Below are 16,357 nucleotides of genomic sequence, written 5' to 3' on the forward strand. Positions count from 1 at the left end.
AGATGGAGAAGGGAAAGGATCATGGGACGGGAGGCCTAGGGAGAAAGACGGGAGGGGGGGAAGCACCAGAGGGAGATGGAGAACAGGCGGAGTGATGGGCAGAGAGAAGAAAAAAAACAAACAAACAAACAACTAAATATGTCAGGGATGGGGTAAGAAGGGGAGGAGGAGCATTAACGGAAGTTAGAGAAGTCAATGTTCATGCCATCAGGTTGGAGGCTACCCATGGCATGAACATTGACTTCTCTAACTTCCGTTAATGCCCCTCCTCCCCTTCTTACCCCATCCCTGACATATTTAGTTGATTTTTTGTTTGATTTTTTTTTCTCTCTCTCTGCCTGTTCTCCATCTCCCTCTGGTGCTTCCCCCCCCCCCTCCCGTCTTTCTCCCTAGGCCTCCCGTCCCATGATCCTTTCCCTTCTTCAGCTCTGTATTACTTTCGCCAATCACCTTTCCAGCTCTTGGCTTCATCTCACCCCCTCCGGTCTTCTCCTATCATTTCGCATTTCCCCCCTCCCCCCACTACTTTCAAATCTCTTACTATCTTTCCTTTCAGTTAGTCCTGACGAAGGGTCTCGGCCCGAAACGTCGACAGTGCTTCTCCTTATAGATGCTGCCTGGCCTGCTGTGTTCCATCAGCATTTTGTGTGTGTTGTTGTTTGAATTTCTAGCATCTGAAGATTTCCTCGTGTTTGGTGTTGCTAAGCTGTATTGAATAAGGTTTTTCCAGTTGGTTCAAGAATTGAATGGTTGAATGCAAGTAGCTGTTATTGAACGATGGTGTGAGACTTAAGGCTTCTGTACCTCCTGTATGATGGTAGCTGTGGAAATGTGACATGGTCCAGATGGTGGGGACCTTTGATGATGGACGTTGCCTTCTTGAAACAGAGTCTCCTGGAAATACTGCCGATGCTGGGGAGGAACATGCCTGGAATGTGTGGGGCAGAATCCTCCACAGTCTGCGGCCTTTGAATCGGTGTACCAGACCGTGATATAACCAGCCAGGGCACTTTCAAAGCTACGTCTGCACGTGGGCGAGTAGATGAGATAAGCAACACTGGGTGTCTGGGTGAAAGTTTGCAGGAAGGGAAGAGGATGAAGTTTTTGAGGCACAAGGGAAGAGTTAGGCATTTGGAAGGACCGCAACAAACTTTAGTTCCAGCACAGTTAAAGTATGAAAAAGAGAGAGTGTGGCAGAATGTTCTAGATGTCAAAGAGCTCCAGGAACTCAGACCAGTTATCAGTCAAGGCTACCTGTATTGACAATGGCATAGCCACCTGGAATCAAAGGTTGCTCAATTCTCTGTAAATCAGACTGGTTTACTACCTGCTGAAAATAATTGATTTAATGTGCATCACCACTCCCCAATCCCTTTCTTAAAACAGTACAGTGGATTCCAATTAATTGGGCCATCAGCTAATTGGGGCAGCTGTTTATTTGGGACAACTCTTAAAGAACAGAAACTAAATTGAGAAAGTAGCCAAAATTCCCTTTGCTTATTGGGACAACATGCTGCTTTGTTAGTGCAGGTCACTAGTGTCAATCGTGTGCAATTACATGCCTGTTAGATGCTACACTGTACTTCAAGCAAACAGTTTATAAATAGTGTCAATTGTGTGTGTCTGTGTTCAAAAAGGAGCAATTTTTGTCACTGTTAGTTGGTAAGAAATAAGCAGTAAGACAATTCAGAACCGTTTTGCTCACTGTGGTTTCGAGCTTTGAGAATTAGAGATGCCAGAAATGACCAGGAGTGAAAATGAAACAATTTCCCTACTTCAGCAGGTTAGAAACTATGAAGAATTTGAAGGTATCAATAATCATCTTGAATGCTACAATGAAACTGAAGATTTAGACGATGTAATTGTCGGCAACATTGTATGAAGACAGTCCATTATCTGCACCAGGTGTCTGCATTGATTTTGTTCATTTACAATCAAAAGAATCCAACACGGATGAATTCCTTTGACAGTAACTATTAGGAACTAATGCACAGTTTATTAGTACTGTAGTAGTATTGTTAGTGTTCTAATTTGTTCTGTATTTCATTTAAATACATAATTTTATACATAGTTTGTCTTTTTTTATAGCTTTGCAACTATTTCCACAACACTTTGGCTAATTGAAGCAGCCACTTAATTGGGCCACAATTAACCGGAATCTACGGCATTTTGCTTTTATTGGGAGATATTCTTCGAGTTTCTATTTCCTCCACCTATTACAATCCATGTGTAGAAATTAGTTACAGGCCCTTCGACCCAGAATGTCTGTGCTGACCACGATGCCAATGTACACTTATCCCATCTGCCTGCCCATGGCCTATATCCCTCCACTCCCTGCCCATTCATGTGTCAATCTAAATGCCTGAAAAGACTAAGGCACTTTTCCACCTCAAAATAATCAGCTTACACACACAAAATACCAGAGGAACTCAGCAGGTCAGGCAGCATTTGTGGAAAGGAATAAAAAGTCGACATTTTGTGCCAAGACCCTCCATCAGGGTGAAGTCCTGAAAAAAACATTCCTTCCATAGACACTGCCTGACCTACTGAGTTCCTCTGGCATTTTGTGTGTGTGTGTGTTCCTCTGGATTTCCAGCATCTGCAGAATCTCTTGTGTTTAGATTACACATAGCTGTCCATAAATACTGCGATTAATAGAAGAGTCACACAAGTAAACAGGAAGAGAGGGAAGTTGGAAGCTGGAGGCAGTAGGTGAGGAGAGAATCAATGGCCAAACAACATTTTTCCATCATACACATCTTAATTAAGAACAGCTAGAGGTTTATGTAGAGTCTCACAGATCTCCCAGCACTGTTGTTAGAAGCTGAAGGCTATAAATGGTCTAACTATTCCAATAAAAGGCCCCATACTCTCGTTTTGTTTCTTGAAGGGAGATCTGTTTGCAAGGTCACTTCCTCCCATAAAGCTAAACACCACAAGACATTTCATTGGAGATCAGAGATTCGGACTGTAGATCACCGGAGAGAGACAGGAAAAGAGGCAGAGAGTCTCAGAGAGGGGGGTGGGGGGGAGAGAGAGAGAGAGAGAGAGAGAGAGTCTGTCTGTGTGTGTGTGTGAGTGTGAGTGTGTGTGTGAGTGAGTGTGTAAGTGAGTGAGAGTGTGTGTGAGAGAGTGAGTGTGTGTGAGAGTGAGTGAGTGTGTGTGTATGTGTGTCAAAGATCTATTGTTGTTTCAAAGGTGCTATTTGGGCTCTGAAGCCTTTGGACTATTTCAAGATGTATAAGTGTGAGTGGAATTTGAACCAGCAAACTTCTGCCTCAGAAATAAGTAGCCAAACAAATGTGTCACAACCAATACTTCTTATGGGAGAAAATTCCATATTCCAGAAAATAAATCAAAGTTCATTAATGGTCGTCACGAATCCAGTGGATTATTCCAGCCCATTAATGGACTTTGGGGAACAATCTGCAGTCTTTTCCCAGGCTGGTCTAAATGTGACTCCAGACCCACTGTAAAGATTAGCTTCATTTGCCACGTGTACATTGAAACAAACAGTGAAATGCATCAGTTGTGTCAAATCAAAGCAGCGAGGATTGTGTTGGGGGCAGCCCACAAGTGACACCAACGCCAGCATTGCCTGCCCACAGCTCACTAATCGTAATCAGTACGTCCTTGGGAGGTGGGAGTGAATGGTGGCACCCGGAGGAAGCTCGCAAAGAGAACATAGCAACTCCTTACGGGCAGCAGCTGGAATTGAACCTGGGTCAGTGATCACTGGCAGTGAAAATCAAAGCACCGACTGCTTTGCTCCTGTGCCGCCCCAATGGAATCGACTGTTAGCTGCCTCTTCGGGTCAGGAATAAGAATCAGGTTTCATATCACCGACATACGTCATGAAATTTGTTGTCTTTGCGGCAGGAGTAGAATGCAAGACGTAGTAATAGAAAAAAAGCATGAATTACAGTATGTAGTGTATTAAATAGTTACATTAAATAATTAGTGCAAAAATAGTAATTATAAAAGTAGTGAGGTAGTGTTCATGGGTTCATTGTCCATTCAAAAATCAGATGTCAGAGGGGGAGAAGTTGAGTGTGTACCTTCAGGCTTCTGTATCTCCTTCCTGATGGTAACAATGAGAACAAGGAATGACTTGGGTGACACTGGTTCTCCAGAAAAAGTGTGATCTCTCAACGGCCACTCACTGCATTCCCATTCCGACATTTGAGCCAATGGCCATCTCTACTGCCATGATGAGGCCACACTCAGGTTGGAGGAGCAACACCTGATATTCCGTCTGGACAGCCTCCAACCTGATGGTGTGAACATCGATTTCTCCAACTTCTGGTAATTGCCTCCCCACCATTCCTGTTTCCCTCTCTCGCCTTACCTCCTCACCTGCTCGTCGCCTCCCTCCGGTGCTCCTCCCTCTCCTGTCAGATTCCCCCTTCTCCAGCCCTTTATCTCCTTCACCAGTCAACTTTCCAGCTCTTCACTTCAACCCCTCCCTCTACCGGTTTCATCTATCACCTGCCACCTCCTAATTCTTCCCCTCCCCTCCCACCTGCTTGCTCTGACTTCTCGTCTTTTTTTACAGTCCTGATGAAGGGTTTCGACCTGAAACATGGACTGCTTACCCTTTTCCAAAGATGTTACCTGGCCTGCTGAGTTCCTCCAGCATTTTGCGTGTGTTGCCAGAACTCCAGGTGCCCATCTCTCAGCCTCCTTTCCCCTCACTCAGCCCCTCAGGCTCCACTCACTCGCCCTGGCTTTTTTCTGCCTACTCTGATTCCCACCCCCCTCCTGCCCCCGGCCTCTGACCCATGTCAGTTCTCAGTGCCAGGTGTCTCCTTCCTGACTGTACCTCCACCTTCTTCCTGCACAGGAGCGGCCTCCTGCTCCTCTGATATGGTTGCTGCAACGAGCTGATTACTCTAATCAGACCCAAATGTTTAACAGGAGACTTAAAATTACTACAAGCTGTGCTGGTAGCTGAGACTGATTATACTGGTTGGCCTATTCTGCTAATCAATCTAAGCGGAAAGCCAACTTTAAATAAAGTCACCTTTATCTTCTGATAGTCTTTGTGTGGTGCCTACAAAGCATTGTTGTGTGTTCCCAGTGCCACCTTGAAACTACTCTACAACTTACGTTCTCAGTTTGTTTACTTATTATTTGTTTTTTTTCTTGTATTTCAAAGGTTCACTTATTATCAAAGTACGCATGCAGTACACAACTCGGAGATTCTCCTTCTCCAGATAGTCACGAAACCAGGAAAACCCTGAAAGGCAGAAAACCCACCCCCCTCCCCATACAAAAAAAAATCAAGGCAACACCAACATTAATTCCTCAACACCCCCCCCACACAAAATACAATAAGAACATTGAGCCCCAAATCCCCTTCCCCCGCACAAAAAACACAGTAAGACATCAACCCCTCCCAAATGCCTCCCCGTACAAAAAAAAAACAAGAACACAAAGATATAAAAACTGTAATATTGAAAAAGTTTGCACGGTTTATCTTCTTTTCCACATTAGTTGTTTGTCAGTGTGCAGTTTATTGTATTCCTTTCCTCGTTTTTACCTTCTATTTCTTATTGTAATTTGTAGTAGATTTTATGCCTTGCACTGTCCTGCTGCCGCAAAACAACAAGTTTCCCTTCATTTGTCAGTGATATTAAACCTGTTTCTGTTTCAGAGTCACTGGGAGTTTATGACAGGGAAGGAAAGTTTTTGGCCCAGGGCGACTCTGTTGATTCCAGAGAGTTCTCATTCCTCAGCATTGGGGTTGTGACCCATTCTGGTCAAAGCCTTTCAAGTTTGCTTTTGACAGCACAGATGACTAAAGGAGAGGCCAAGAGTTATGCTGTCAAAGATCCCCCACCATTCAAGCCATGCTGTCTTATTCTTGTTTTATTTTATTGAGATACAGTGTGGAACAGGCCCCCCTGACACTTTGAGCCACACCGCCCAGCAATGCCCCGATTTTAACCCCAGCCTAAACACTGGACTGTTTACCCCTAAGTGAGTTAGCTTCCCCCCCCCCCACCTTCCTCAACAAGACAAGACTAAGCTGTTGTATCAGTGTCAAATTTAGCCTGTGAGACGATTTAAAGTCTTCTGTAGCATCTTCAGGACCCAGAGACACAGCAAGTACAGGTTTATTTATAAGACAACACAGAACTACTCCAAATTGAAGGCCTTGGTGCTGATTGAATGTTGCAGTCTCTGAAGCTGTGACGTAGGTTGGGAAGCAGGTAAAATTCACGGGCAGAATAGCCTAAATCTGCTCTCTTGTCTCATGGCCCCATGGTCCTATGACTGCCGGCCGTTAGGAACACAATACAGACACACACACTTACAGAGAAAGAACTGTGTTCTCCTTGTGACCGTGTGACTTTCAGAATCAGAATCAGGTTTAATATCACCAGCATATGTCATGAAATTATTGAATGTGTGCCTTCAGGCTTCTGTACCTCCTCCCTGATGGTAGCAACGAGAAGAGAGCATGGCCCAGGTGATGGGAGTCCTTAATGATGGACATCACCTTTCTTGAGGTATCTCTCCTTGAAGATGCCCTGGATACCACAGAGGCTAGTGCCCACTGTGATGGAGGTGACAAAGTTTACAACTCTCTGCAGCTTATTTAGATAAATTTAAATTGGATAGGAATATGGACAGGAAAGGAATGGAGGGTTATGGGCTGAGTGCAGGTCAGTGGGACTAGGTGAGAGTAAGCATTCGGCACGGACTGGAAGGGCTGAGATGGCCTGTTTCCATGCTGTAATTGTTATACGGTTATATATTTTGATCTTGTTCAGTATCTCTTCCCCATCCCCGCCCATACCAGACAATGATGCAGCCAGTTAGAATGCCCTTCACAGTACCACTGTAGAAATCTGCAAGTGTCAATATCCTAATGATATATAACTGCTGTTGGGTCTTCTTTGAAGGTGTATTGATATGTCGGGACCAGGTTAGATCCTCAGAGATATTGACACCCAGGAACATGAAATTGCTCGCTCTCTCCACTTCTGCTCCCTCTATGAGGACTGGTGTGTGTTCCCTCGTCTTACCCTTCCTGAAGTCCACAATCAGTACTTTGCTCTTACTGACATTGATTGCTGTGACACCACTCAACCAGCTGGTATACCTCACTCCTATACAACCTCTCGTCTCCATCTGAAATTCTGCCAACAACAGTTGTACAGTCAGCAAATTTATAGATGACGTTTGAGCTGTGCCTGGCCACGCAGTCACGAGTGTGGAGAGAGTAGAGTAGAGCAGCGGGCTAAGCACACACCCCTGAGGTGCACCAGTGCTGAGGAGGAGATGTTACTTCTGATAGACACAGAGTGTGGTCTTCCGCTGAGGAAGTCGACTATCCAGTTGCACAGGGAGTTACAGAGACCCAGGTTCTGAAGCTTTGTGATTAGGACTGTAGGAATGATTGTGTTAAACACTGAACTGTTGTCAATAAACAGCAGCTTGACCTAGGTACTTGTGTTGTCCAGCTGGTTCAAGGCCGTGTGGGCAGCCAGTGAGATCGTGTCCGCCGTTGGCCTATTGTGGCAATAGGAAAATTGCAATGGGTCCAAGTCCTTGCTGAGACAGGAGTTGGTTCTGTTCATGACCAAACTCTCAAAGCATTTCATCGTCGTAGATGTGAGCGCTACTGGACAATAGTCATTAAGGCAGCCCACAATGCACTTCTTGGCACTGGTATGATTGTTGCCCTTTTGAAAAAGGCAAGAACTTCCGACTGTAGCAATGAGAGATTGAAATGTCCTTGAACACCTCTGCCAGTTGGTTGGCACAGGCTTTCAGAGTCCTATCAAGTACACCATCGGGGTCTGATGCCTTGCGAGGGTTCACCTTCTTGAAAGAGATTCTGACGGCAGCCTCTGAGACAGAGATCACAGGCTCACTGGCTGCTGTAGGGATCCTCATTGCTGTCGTTTTATTCTCCCTTCTAAAGCGAGCATAAGAGACGTTGAGCTTGTCTCGGAGCAAAGCATCAATGCCATTCATGATGCTGGGTTTCACCTTGTAGGAGGTAATGGCCTGCCAACCCTGCCAGAGTTGACGTGCATCTGATGTCACCTCCAACCTTGTTCAGATTTGTTCGTTTGATTTGAAATACCCCTCCACAAGTTGTACCGGCTTTTGTTTTACAGACCTGGGTCGCCAGGCTTCAGTGTCTCAGATCTAGCCCTCAGCAGACTACGAACCTCCTGGTTTATCCACAGTTGTTGATTTGGTTATGTACAGTACGCTCTCATCCTCACAAGTTTTACAGAAGTCAGTGACAGCTGTGACATACTCATTCAGACCCAAAGACTAATCCCTGAATATGGTCTAGTTCTCCGATTCAAAGCTGTCCTGCAAATGCTCCTGAACTGTAATCGTCCATATCTTCTTGGTCCTCACTGCCGGTGTTGCAGTCTTCAGTCTCAGGGAGTAGAAGTACAGACAGGTGATCAGACTTTCCAAGGTGTGGTGGTGGGATAGCACGGTAGGTGCCCTGAATGGTCAGTGTGTCGGTTCCTCGGGTACCACATTGGTAATAATTATTTAGAGACTTTTTCAAGCTGGCCTGGTTAAAATCCCCCAAAATGATGGGAAGGCATCAGGAGGGTCTGTTTCCTGCCTGTTGATTACATCACTCAGTTCATCTGGAACCCGTTTGACACGGGCCTGAGGTGGAACCTACACCGATACCAAGGTGATGGCTGAAATCTCCCCCGGCAGTTAAAGGGACAACACTTGATCGTGAGACGTTCCAGGTCGGGTGAGCAGGACAGAGACAGCACGCCAACGATTCTACACCAAATGAGTTGATCATAAAGCTTACGGGACCTCCTCTGCCTTTGAAAGGCTCAGGAATCCTATCTTGGCAGTGGATTGTGGAACTGTCAGGCTATATCACAGAGTCTGGAATAGCAGGGGACAACCAAGGTTCTGTGGAACAAAAAAACACAATAGTTTTAAATGTCCCCCTGGTACAGCAGTCTAGCTCTTTGATTTTATTTACCAGAGACTGTACGTTTGCCAGTAAGACTTTCCTCTGGGTGTTCCAGTTTCCTCCGACATTCCAGAGACATACAGGTTAGGGTTAGAGAGTTGTGGACATTCTACGTTGGCACTGAAAGCCTGGCAATGCTTGCAGGCTGCCCCAAGTACATCCTCAGACTGTGTTGCTCATTGAAGCCAACGACACATTTCACTGTATGTTTCGATGTACATGCGACGAATAAAACTAATTTATTCCCATTCTTTTCTTTGCCCTTGTTTAAGTACCCATTACATTCCGGCAAGTCGGACCATGGACGCAATAAAAAATTGGTGCATGCAGATGAACAGCACTTGGTTCACACGGCAGATTCTGCAGACGATGGAAATCCAGAGCAACACACACAAAACGCTGGAGGAACTCAGCAGGTCAGGCAACATCCTGCTGGTCAGGAGTCCTCATGACGAGTCTTGGCCTGAAACGTCAACAGCTGGCCTGACCTGCTGAGTTTTTGTGTGTGTTACTCAGGATTTGGGATTTTGGCGAGCACCCTAATAATGATGTTACGATGCTTCTTTGTGTAGAGCTTTAGCAAAGTGCATTGCATACTTGTGTCACAGCCTGGTATCGTAACACCAACACCCTTGAATGACAAAAACTAATGGATACGGCCCAGTCCTTCATAGGTAAAGCCCCTCCCATGACTGAGCACATCAACACGAAACACAATCGCAGGAAAGCAACACAGCCTATTATCATTTGCACGTTGGTTGTTTGTCCGTCTTGTTGGGTGTGGTCTTTCATCAATCCTATTGTGTTTCTTTGTGTTTACTGTTAATACTCACAAGAAAATGAATCTCATGTTCATAAAAGAACCCATGCCTTATTGTAGGTACAAGCCTGATCCAGCTTCAGAGTCAGAGTTCCACAAATTATATTTCAACTGATCCATTACTACAGATGGGGCAATCCATAATAACCATCCAGATGGTGTGGTACGGTAGCGTAGTGGTTAGCACAGGAGTGGGCAAACTTTTTGACTTGTGGGCCACAAAGGGTTCTAAAATTTGACAGGGGGGCCGGACCAGGAGCAGATGGATGGAGTGTTTTGGTAATACACCTCATAAGAGAAAATAAAATATCATGGGATATGTAGAAAACATGTGCTTTAATTTCAATTGAAAATGAACAAATGCATTACAACAAATTATCCGTCTTTGAAGTCCCATGGTATTTAGCTATTTATTGAAATGACTTTTAAAACACTGAAAATTAAATGAATAAAATACAGCTTTTTTAATAGTAACAGTTATTATTTTAAAGCACTGAAAATTCTGTTATCCTTCAAGATATTATCATCATCACTCTCCTCCTGACTGTCTTTATTTCAAAAACGGTAGGAGATGCAGGTCTACTTGTCCTGCTCCTTCTTATTCAATTGTCCCCTGTGCCAAAACTCAACAACGACCAGCACAAGGACAGAACAGTTACAGCGCGCCAGTATGCGGAGCGCGTTATTTGATCTGGAGCGCATTTTTTATTTTGAGAACGTACGTGCACCTGCGGACTACTCATGTCCATCACTTAACAGAAATGACATGTAACATGTAAGGCTTATTGAAAAAAATATTTTCAAATGCATTTTTTACATAACACAATGAAGAAACTTATTTTTAATTTCAGTGGGAACAGTGTTGTTGGTCTCCCTTTTTAGCCAGTGCATCAAAGTCTGGATTTAGTTTTGTTGTGGCAATTCTCAGGATGGATCTGAGGTGTTGGTCAGTTAACTTGGATCTGTGGCTGGCTTTGTTGATGTTCATGACGCTGAACGCCTGTTCACACAAATAGGTCGAGCCGAACAAAGAGTAAAGCACAAATGCGGAGTAATACGCTGCACCTCAACAAAGGTCAATGTGTAGCGGTGTGCTACATGCAGCGCTAAAATTACGACACGGAGTCGGTAACTGCAGTCGAAGAAAAAAAACTTTATTCGAAATCCCCAGCCTCACTTTTAAGCCTCCCTCAACCTGCCCCCCGTGGTGCAGAGGCTCTAAAGCTCTGTGCTCGCAAATCCCCGCAGGCAATCTCCCTTAGCCGGAACTCTGGCTAATTGTGAGCCGGTTCGGACGTGTCAGGAAATGGGTCGCCACAAATGTATATAGAGTGCATCATCTATTGGGAAAACGCCAGAATTGCGGGGAAAAAACGTTAACAAGGTTTATTAATATAATTTCATCAAGTTCTGCGGGCCTGATTAAAAAGCTTAACGGGCCGCATATGGCCCACGGGCCGTAGTTTGCCCATGCCTGGGTTAGCACAACGATTTACTGTACCGGCAACCCCGGTTCAATTCCTGCCACGGCCTGTAAGGAATTTGTACATTCTCCTCGTGGGTTTCCTCCAGGTGCTCCAGTTTCCTCCCACAGTCCAAAGACATACTAGTCGGTGGTTAATTGGTCATTGTAAATCGTCCTGTGATTAGGCTAGGATTAAATTGGGGGGGGGGGGCGGGGGGGGGGAGGGTGCGGTTTGCTGGGCAGGGCAGCTTGAAGAGCCAGAAGGGCCTATTCCTCACTGTATCTCAATAAAAAAATAAAGTAAATATACTAATACAGGATAAACAAGCAAAATCAACCAAAAATATGCTGAATTAAAAGAGGAAATTGAAAGACTATGGAACATGAACAGGGTATACATTGTCTCAATAGTAACGTCTCCAATTGGTATCATCCCAAAGTCACTGCATAATAGCATTAAGTATTTAGGCCTACACAGCAATATTTTTGTAAATATTCAAAAAGCCAAAATACTAAACAACATTAGGAAGTTCCTAGCAATTGAGAAATGAGTGTCGTTGGCCATGCCTGTACCTCAGGTTTTACCAGCTTGAACTGATATAAAAAATAATAATATTAAATAAGTAATAAGTACTGAGAACATGAGATGAAGGGTCCTTGAAAGTGAGTCCATAGGTTTGACTATGGATGCACTTTCCATAGTGGGAACATTGGCTGAGTGAAGTTATTCCCTCTATAAAGAGCTTGATAGAGGAGGGGTAATAACTGTTCTTGAACGTGGTGTTGTGGTGATCCTGAACCTTCTGAGGTGCTTTCTAGGTCTATGTAGTTGGACCAGGAAAAGCTGTTGGTATTACTTACATCTAAGGACTTTGATCTCCTCTGCTCCTCAAAGAGATCCTCTTGACACCTTCTCGAAGAAGAATGGGGGAATTGTGAAAAAAGTTGAGGTTCTGCGTTTCCTTCTTTGGCGATGTCAGCTGACATCTTTGTACTCAACTTGCTGGAATGGGATTTCAGCTGACTGCTTTGTGAAATAATTGTGGAATGCAGGATGACTATTTTGTTTCAAATCAACGTGCTTCTTTACCTTTTTAACACTTCCAAATAATTTATAAGTGTTTATGTTTGGATATTTGACCTGTGAAGTTTTTGTTGAGAGGAGAAAGTTTCTTGGATCAGGGAAGAGCTTAGGGAATAAAGTCCTTTTATCTTACAAACAACTGCAAGCCTTGGCTGCACACATCTTCATCAGAGAGGGGCCCGTCTCTTAGCAACCTATGTGATTCAGAGTTGAGGGAATAAATTCCATTTAGCCTGTCAAAGTTTCCACTTGTGCTTGCACAGTCCTGAGCTGTGATTGTAGCTAGGCACTGCAAATTCTGTCCAGCCTCCCTGATCTTAGGCAAAAGGAACTGGAGGACCCAGCTTTCAAAGGTTCATTTAGTTATCAGAGTATGTACACAGAATACAACTCTGGGATTCATCTTCGCCAGACAGCCATAAAATATTGAAAATCATAGAAGCAGTTGAAAGAAAGACATCAATCCCCGCCCACATGAAAGAAAAATAAGCAAAAACTCACAAACCCCAAACTCCTCCCTCACACACAAAAACTAACAGATCTCCCAAACCCCCAGCCCGCAAATCCTCACTGGAAAGAATGAGCCAGAACACAATAAACATAGAACTGACAGAGGCCCATATGAACTACAGTCCAGTTCATCAGTCTCAGAACTTTGATAACATTTCCGAGAGCATCAGGACCCAGCGGCTCCTCCAAGAGCATCGGGACTCCGAGGACGGCGACGCAAACCGGCGCTACAGTCATAGTCCTGAACTGTGATTGTAGCCAGATGCTGAAATCTCTGTCCAGCTTCCCCAATCTTAGGCAAAAGGAACTGAGAGATATCAAGATCCTGACAACCCCTCACTGTTCTTCAGGGTTCTGTCTACTTACGTTTGACCTTCTTCTTCTCAAGCCCATCAGCCCGGTGTGGGCACAGGCCGCCAGTGTTTTCAGTACCGGACCAAAGGTCGACTGGCCCTCAGGCTTCACATGACTTCATATGTCTTCCAGGACAAATGATCCTTCCTCTCCAGGGAATGAAGCCTTTGGAACCTCTGCTGGCGTTGCTGAGCTCTGGGTTTTTACTGGATGGGGTTGCCAGCCCCATCCCCACCCTCCTCCTTCCGTAGTCGGGGTTGGGACGTCCATAACAGAGTAGTCTGCTTATGCATGCATCACTAAAATGTCTGTTTCCTCCCCCTGTATTCTCTCTTCCCTTACCTCTCACATTCTCCGTCTCTTCCTACCTTTCACTGTTCTCTAACTTCTCGTTCTGCCTCTCACTCTTCCTGTTACGGAGCCTCAGAGCAAGGATACAGGCCCTTCAGCCCAACTAGCCCATGCTGACCATGGCACCCACTCAGCAAGATTTAGATTTACTCATTATAAGACATACGTACATCAAAACAATCTCTGCAGTGCGCCGTTTGCGTTAACAACCATCACACCCCGAGCATGTGCTGGGGGCAGCCTGCCGAGTGTCACCACACATTCCGGCACCAACACAACATGCCCACAGTACTCAGCAGAACAACATAAACAACAACAGCAAAACAGACCCCTGCCCCTACCCACACACTCAAAGTACAAAGAATACATTGTACAACCTTGAGGTTCGTCTCCTCGCAGGCAAGTACCCTCAAAAGAACCCATTAAAAAGAACCATAAACACAAAGTACACCTCAGATGCTGTGGTCAAAGCAACACGTACAAACAAGCTGCAGGAATCCAACGCAGGTTGGGGGACCGCTTTGTCGAGCACCTCTGCTCTGTCCGCCACAACAGACAGGATCTCCGGGTTGCCCCCCCACTTCAACTCTGCTTCACATTCCCATTCGGATGCGTCCATAAATGGCCTCCTCTACTGCCATGATGAGGCCAAACTCAGCCTGGAGGAGCAACACCTCACATACCGTCTGGGTAGTCCCCAGCCCCTTGGCATGAACATCGAATTCTCCAACTTCTGGTAATTCCCTCCCCCTCCCTTCTCTCATCCCAGTTTCACTCTGCCTCCTCCTCCAGCTGCCTATCACCTCTCTCATGATTCTGGCTTCTTTGACTACCCATAGTGCTTTCCCCTTACATTCCTTCTTCACCTTTCCTGCCTATCCCTGCTTCCCCTCTCCCACCCCTTGATCTTTCCTCTATTTGGTTTTTCACCTGGCACCTACCAGCCTTTTCCTTCCTACCCTCCCCCCACCTTCTTTATAGGGCCCCTGCCCCCTCCCTCTTCAGTCCTGATGAAGGGTCTCGGCCCGAAACGTTGACTGCTCGTTTCCACGGACACTGCCCGACCTGCTGAGTTCCTCCAGTTTACAAACAAGCATGTTCCATTAAAAAGACCATTGAAACAAGAAATTGGTAAAAAGAACAAAAAAACAAATCGTGCAGACAAAACAAGTAAGCAAATAGCTTCTGGACTAAGTTTTACGAAAGACACGAAGTCAGGCACCTCTGCAGCCAGAGCAGGCCACAGCCTCAGTTCAGTGCAGGGCCCGGTAAACATCGTGGAGTAGCTGTCCCCTCCTCCCCTCCGGTCCCTACACCCTGACCTTTACAATCTGGCATGGCACATAATTTGTACAAACATCAGGTTGCTCCTTGCTCTTGGACCGCTCTGAGGCCTGAACCCCACCGCCAAGAATCGGCCTTTCTAGTTCGGACCAGGACTCTCCTCAGGGACATTATGACTGCCTCGATAGTGCCTCACCTGTACTAACCTGCGAGTGATGCGCGAACAGACTAATGTCCCTACCTCTACATTTTAACCTCTAAGTGGCACAAGGGTCCATCTGGGTCCTTTAACCTCAAGGAAGAGAATTGGTAGGAAATCTATAGGTTAGTGAACACAAAGTACACTGCAGATGCTGTGGTCAGATCAACACGTTCATACCAAGTGGCTGGAGACTACCCAGACGGTATATAATTCCCTCGGCCCGAAACGTTGTCTGCTCATTTCAACAGTTGCTGCCCGACCTGCTGAGATCTAAGAGTTAGTGGCTGGCAGAGTATAGAGTGAAAGATGTCATCACTTGCCATCACTCGCCTCTCCGCGGTTAGCGTTGATCATTGTTGAGTAGTTTTCCGTTTTGTGCTTTGCCACTGATGAGCAGCCTCAGGAAATCACCCACCACCATCTTAAACTGGAAGCAATGACAGGCACCGCTCCATATACCAGTCCAAGTGCTTCTTATATGATGCTATTGTACCCACCTCAACCATTTCCTCTGGCAGCCTGTTCTGTACACTCACCATCCTCTCTGTGAAAGAGTTGCCCCATAGATCCATTCTAAATCTTTCCCCGCTCACCCTCCTGGTTTCGGACTCCTCCCCTGCCCTGCCGATGAAAGAAAGGGAAGATTGAGAGGGAGAGACAGAAGTATAACAAGGAAAAAAGGGAATTTTCCATCCCACCACCCCACATTCTGTTTGTGCTGTCCCTTTCTCTCCCTTCATCTTTCACTCTATACTCTGCCAGCCACTAACTTTTAGATTTCGTACCAATTCTTTTCCTTGAGGTTAAAGGACCCAGATGGACTCTTGTGCCATTTAGAGGTTAAAATGTAGAGGTAGGGACATTAGCCTGTTCTTTGATTGCTCCTCTCACCGAGAGATGGCCTTATCTCCAGGACAGAATGTACAAAGGGAAATCTATTGGCATCAATCCTTATTCTGCATTCCTTTACGAAGGCTAAGCAGAGTGATCTGTAGATCTTGGACAGATGTACAGAAAGCAGGATGCATCCCATGTCAGAATCATTGTAGAGGCAAATCAGCCCATTACCTCCATTCTCTCCAAAGAAAAACCATTGAGACTAATTCACTTCCCAGCTATTATCTTGCAGTTTACCATGTCAGATATGAAGCATACACAATAGGTATGAGACAACTCAAACACTATCTATAAATTTGCTGATGGCAGAATTTCAGACAGTGATGAGGAGGCATACAGGAGTGAGATAGATCAGCTGGCTTGAGTGGTGTCACAGTAACAACTTTGCACTCAGCCTCAATAAGAAT

General features: G+C 45.4%; 1 protein-coding gene across 2 annotated transcripts in view; it reads left to right on the top strand.

Moving 5' to 3' along the window:
* LOC132382909 (tetraspanin-4-like) overlaps window positions 1–16,357 on the top strand; it is a 69,580-nt gene that overhangs the window by 16,231 nt on the left and 36,992 nt on the right. Inside the window, exon 1 of one of the 2 annotated variants that reach the window (XM_059953453.1) lies at window positions 1,864–1,905. The exons of the other annotated variant lie outside the window; for it this stretch is intronic. Within the exon in view, the coding sequence (XP_059809436.1) occupies window positions 1,879–1,905 (27 nt within the window). The 5' untranslated portion in view covers window positions 1,864–1,878. Of the gene's footprint in view, window positions 1–1,863; window positions 1,906–16,357 lie in introns of those variants that run through there. 2 annotated transcript variants of the gene reach the window in all.

This window comes from Hypanus sabinus, chromosome 29, assembly GCF_030144855.1.
Source record: "Hypanus sabinus isolate sHypSab1 chromosome 29, sHypSab1.hap1, whole genome shotgun sequence".
NCBI lineage: Eukaryota > Metazoa > Chordata > Chondrichthyes > Myliobatiformes > Dasyatidae > Hypanus > Hypanus sabinus.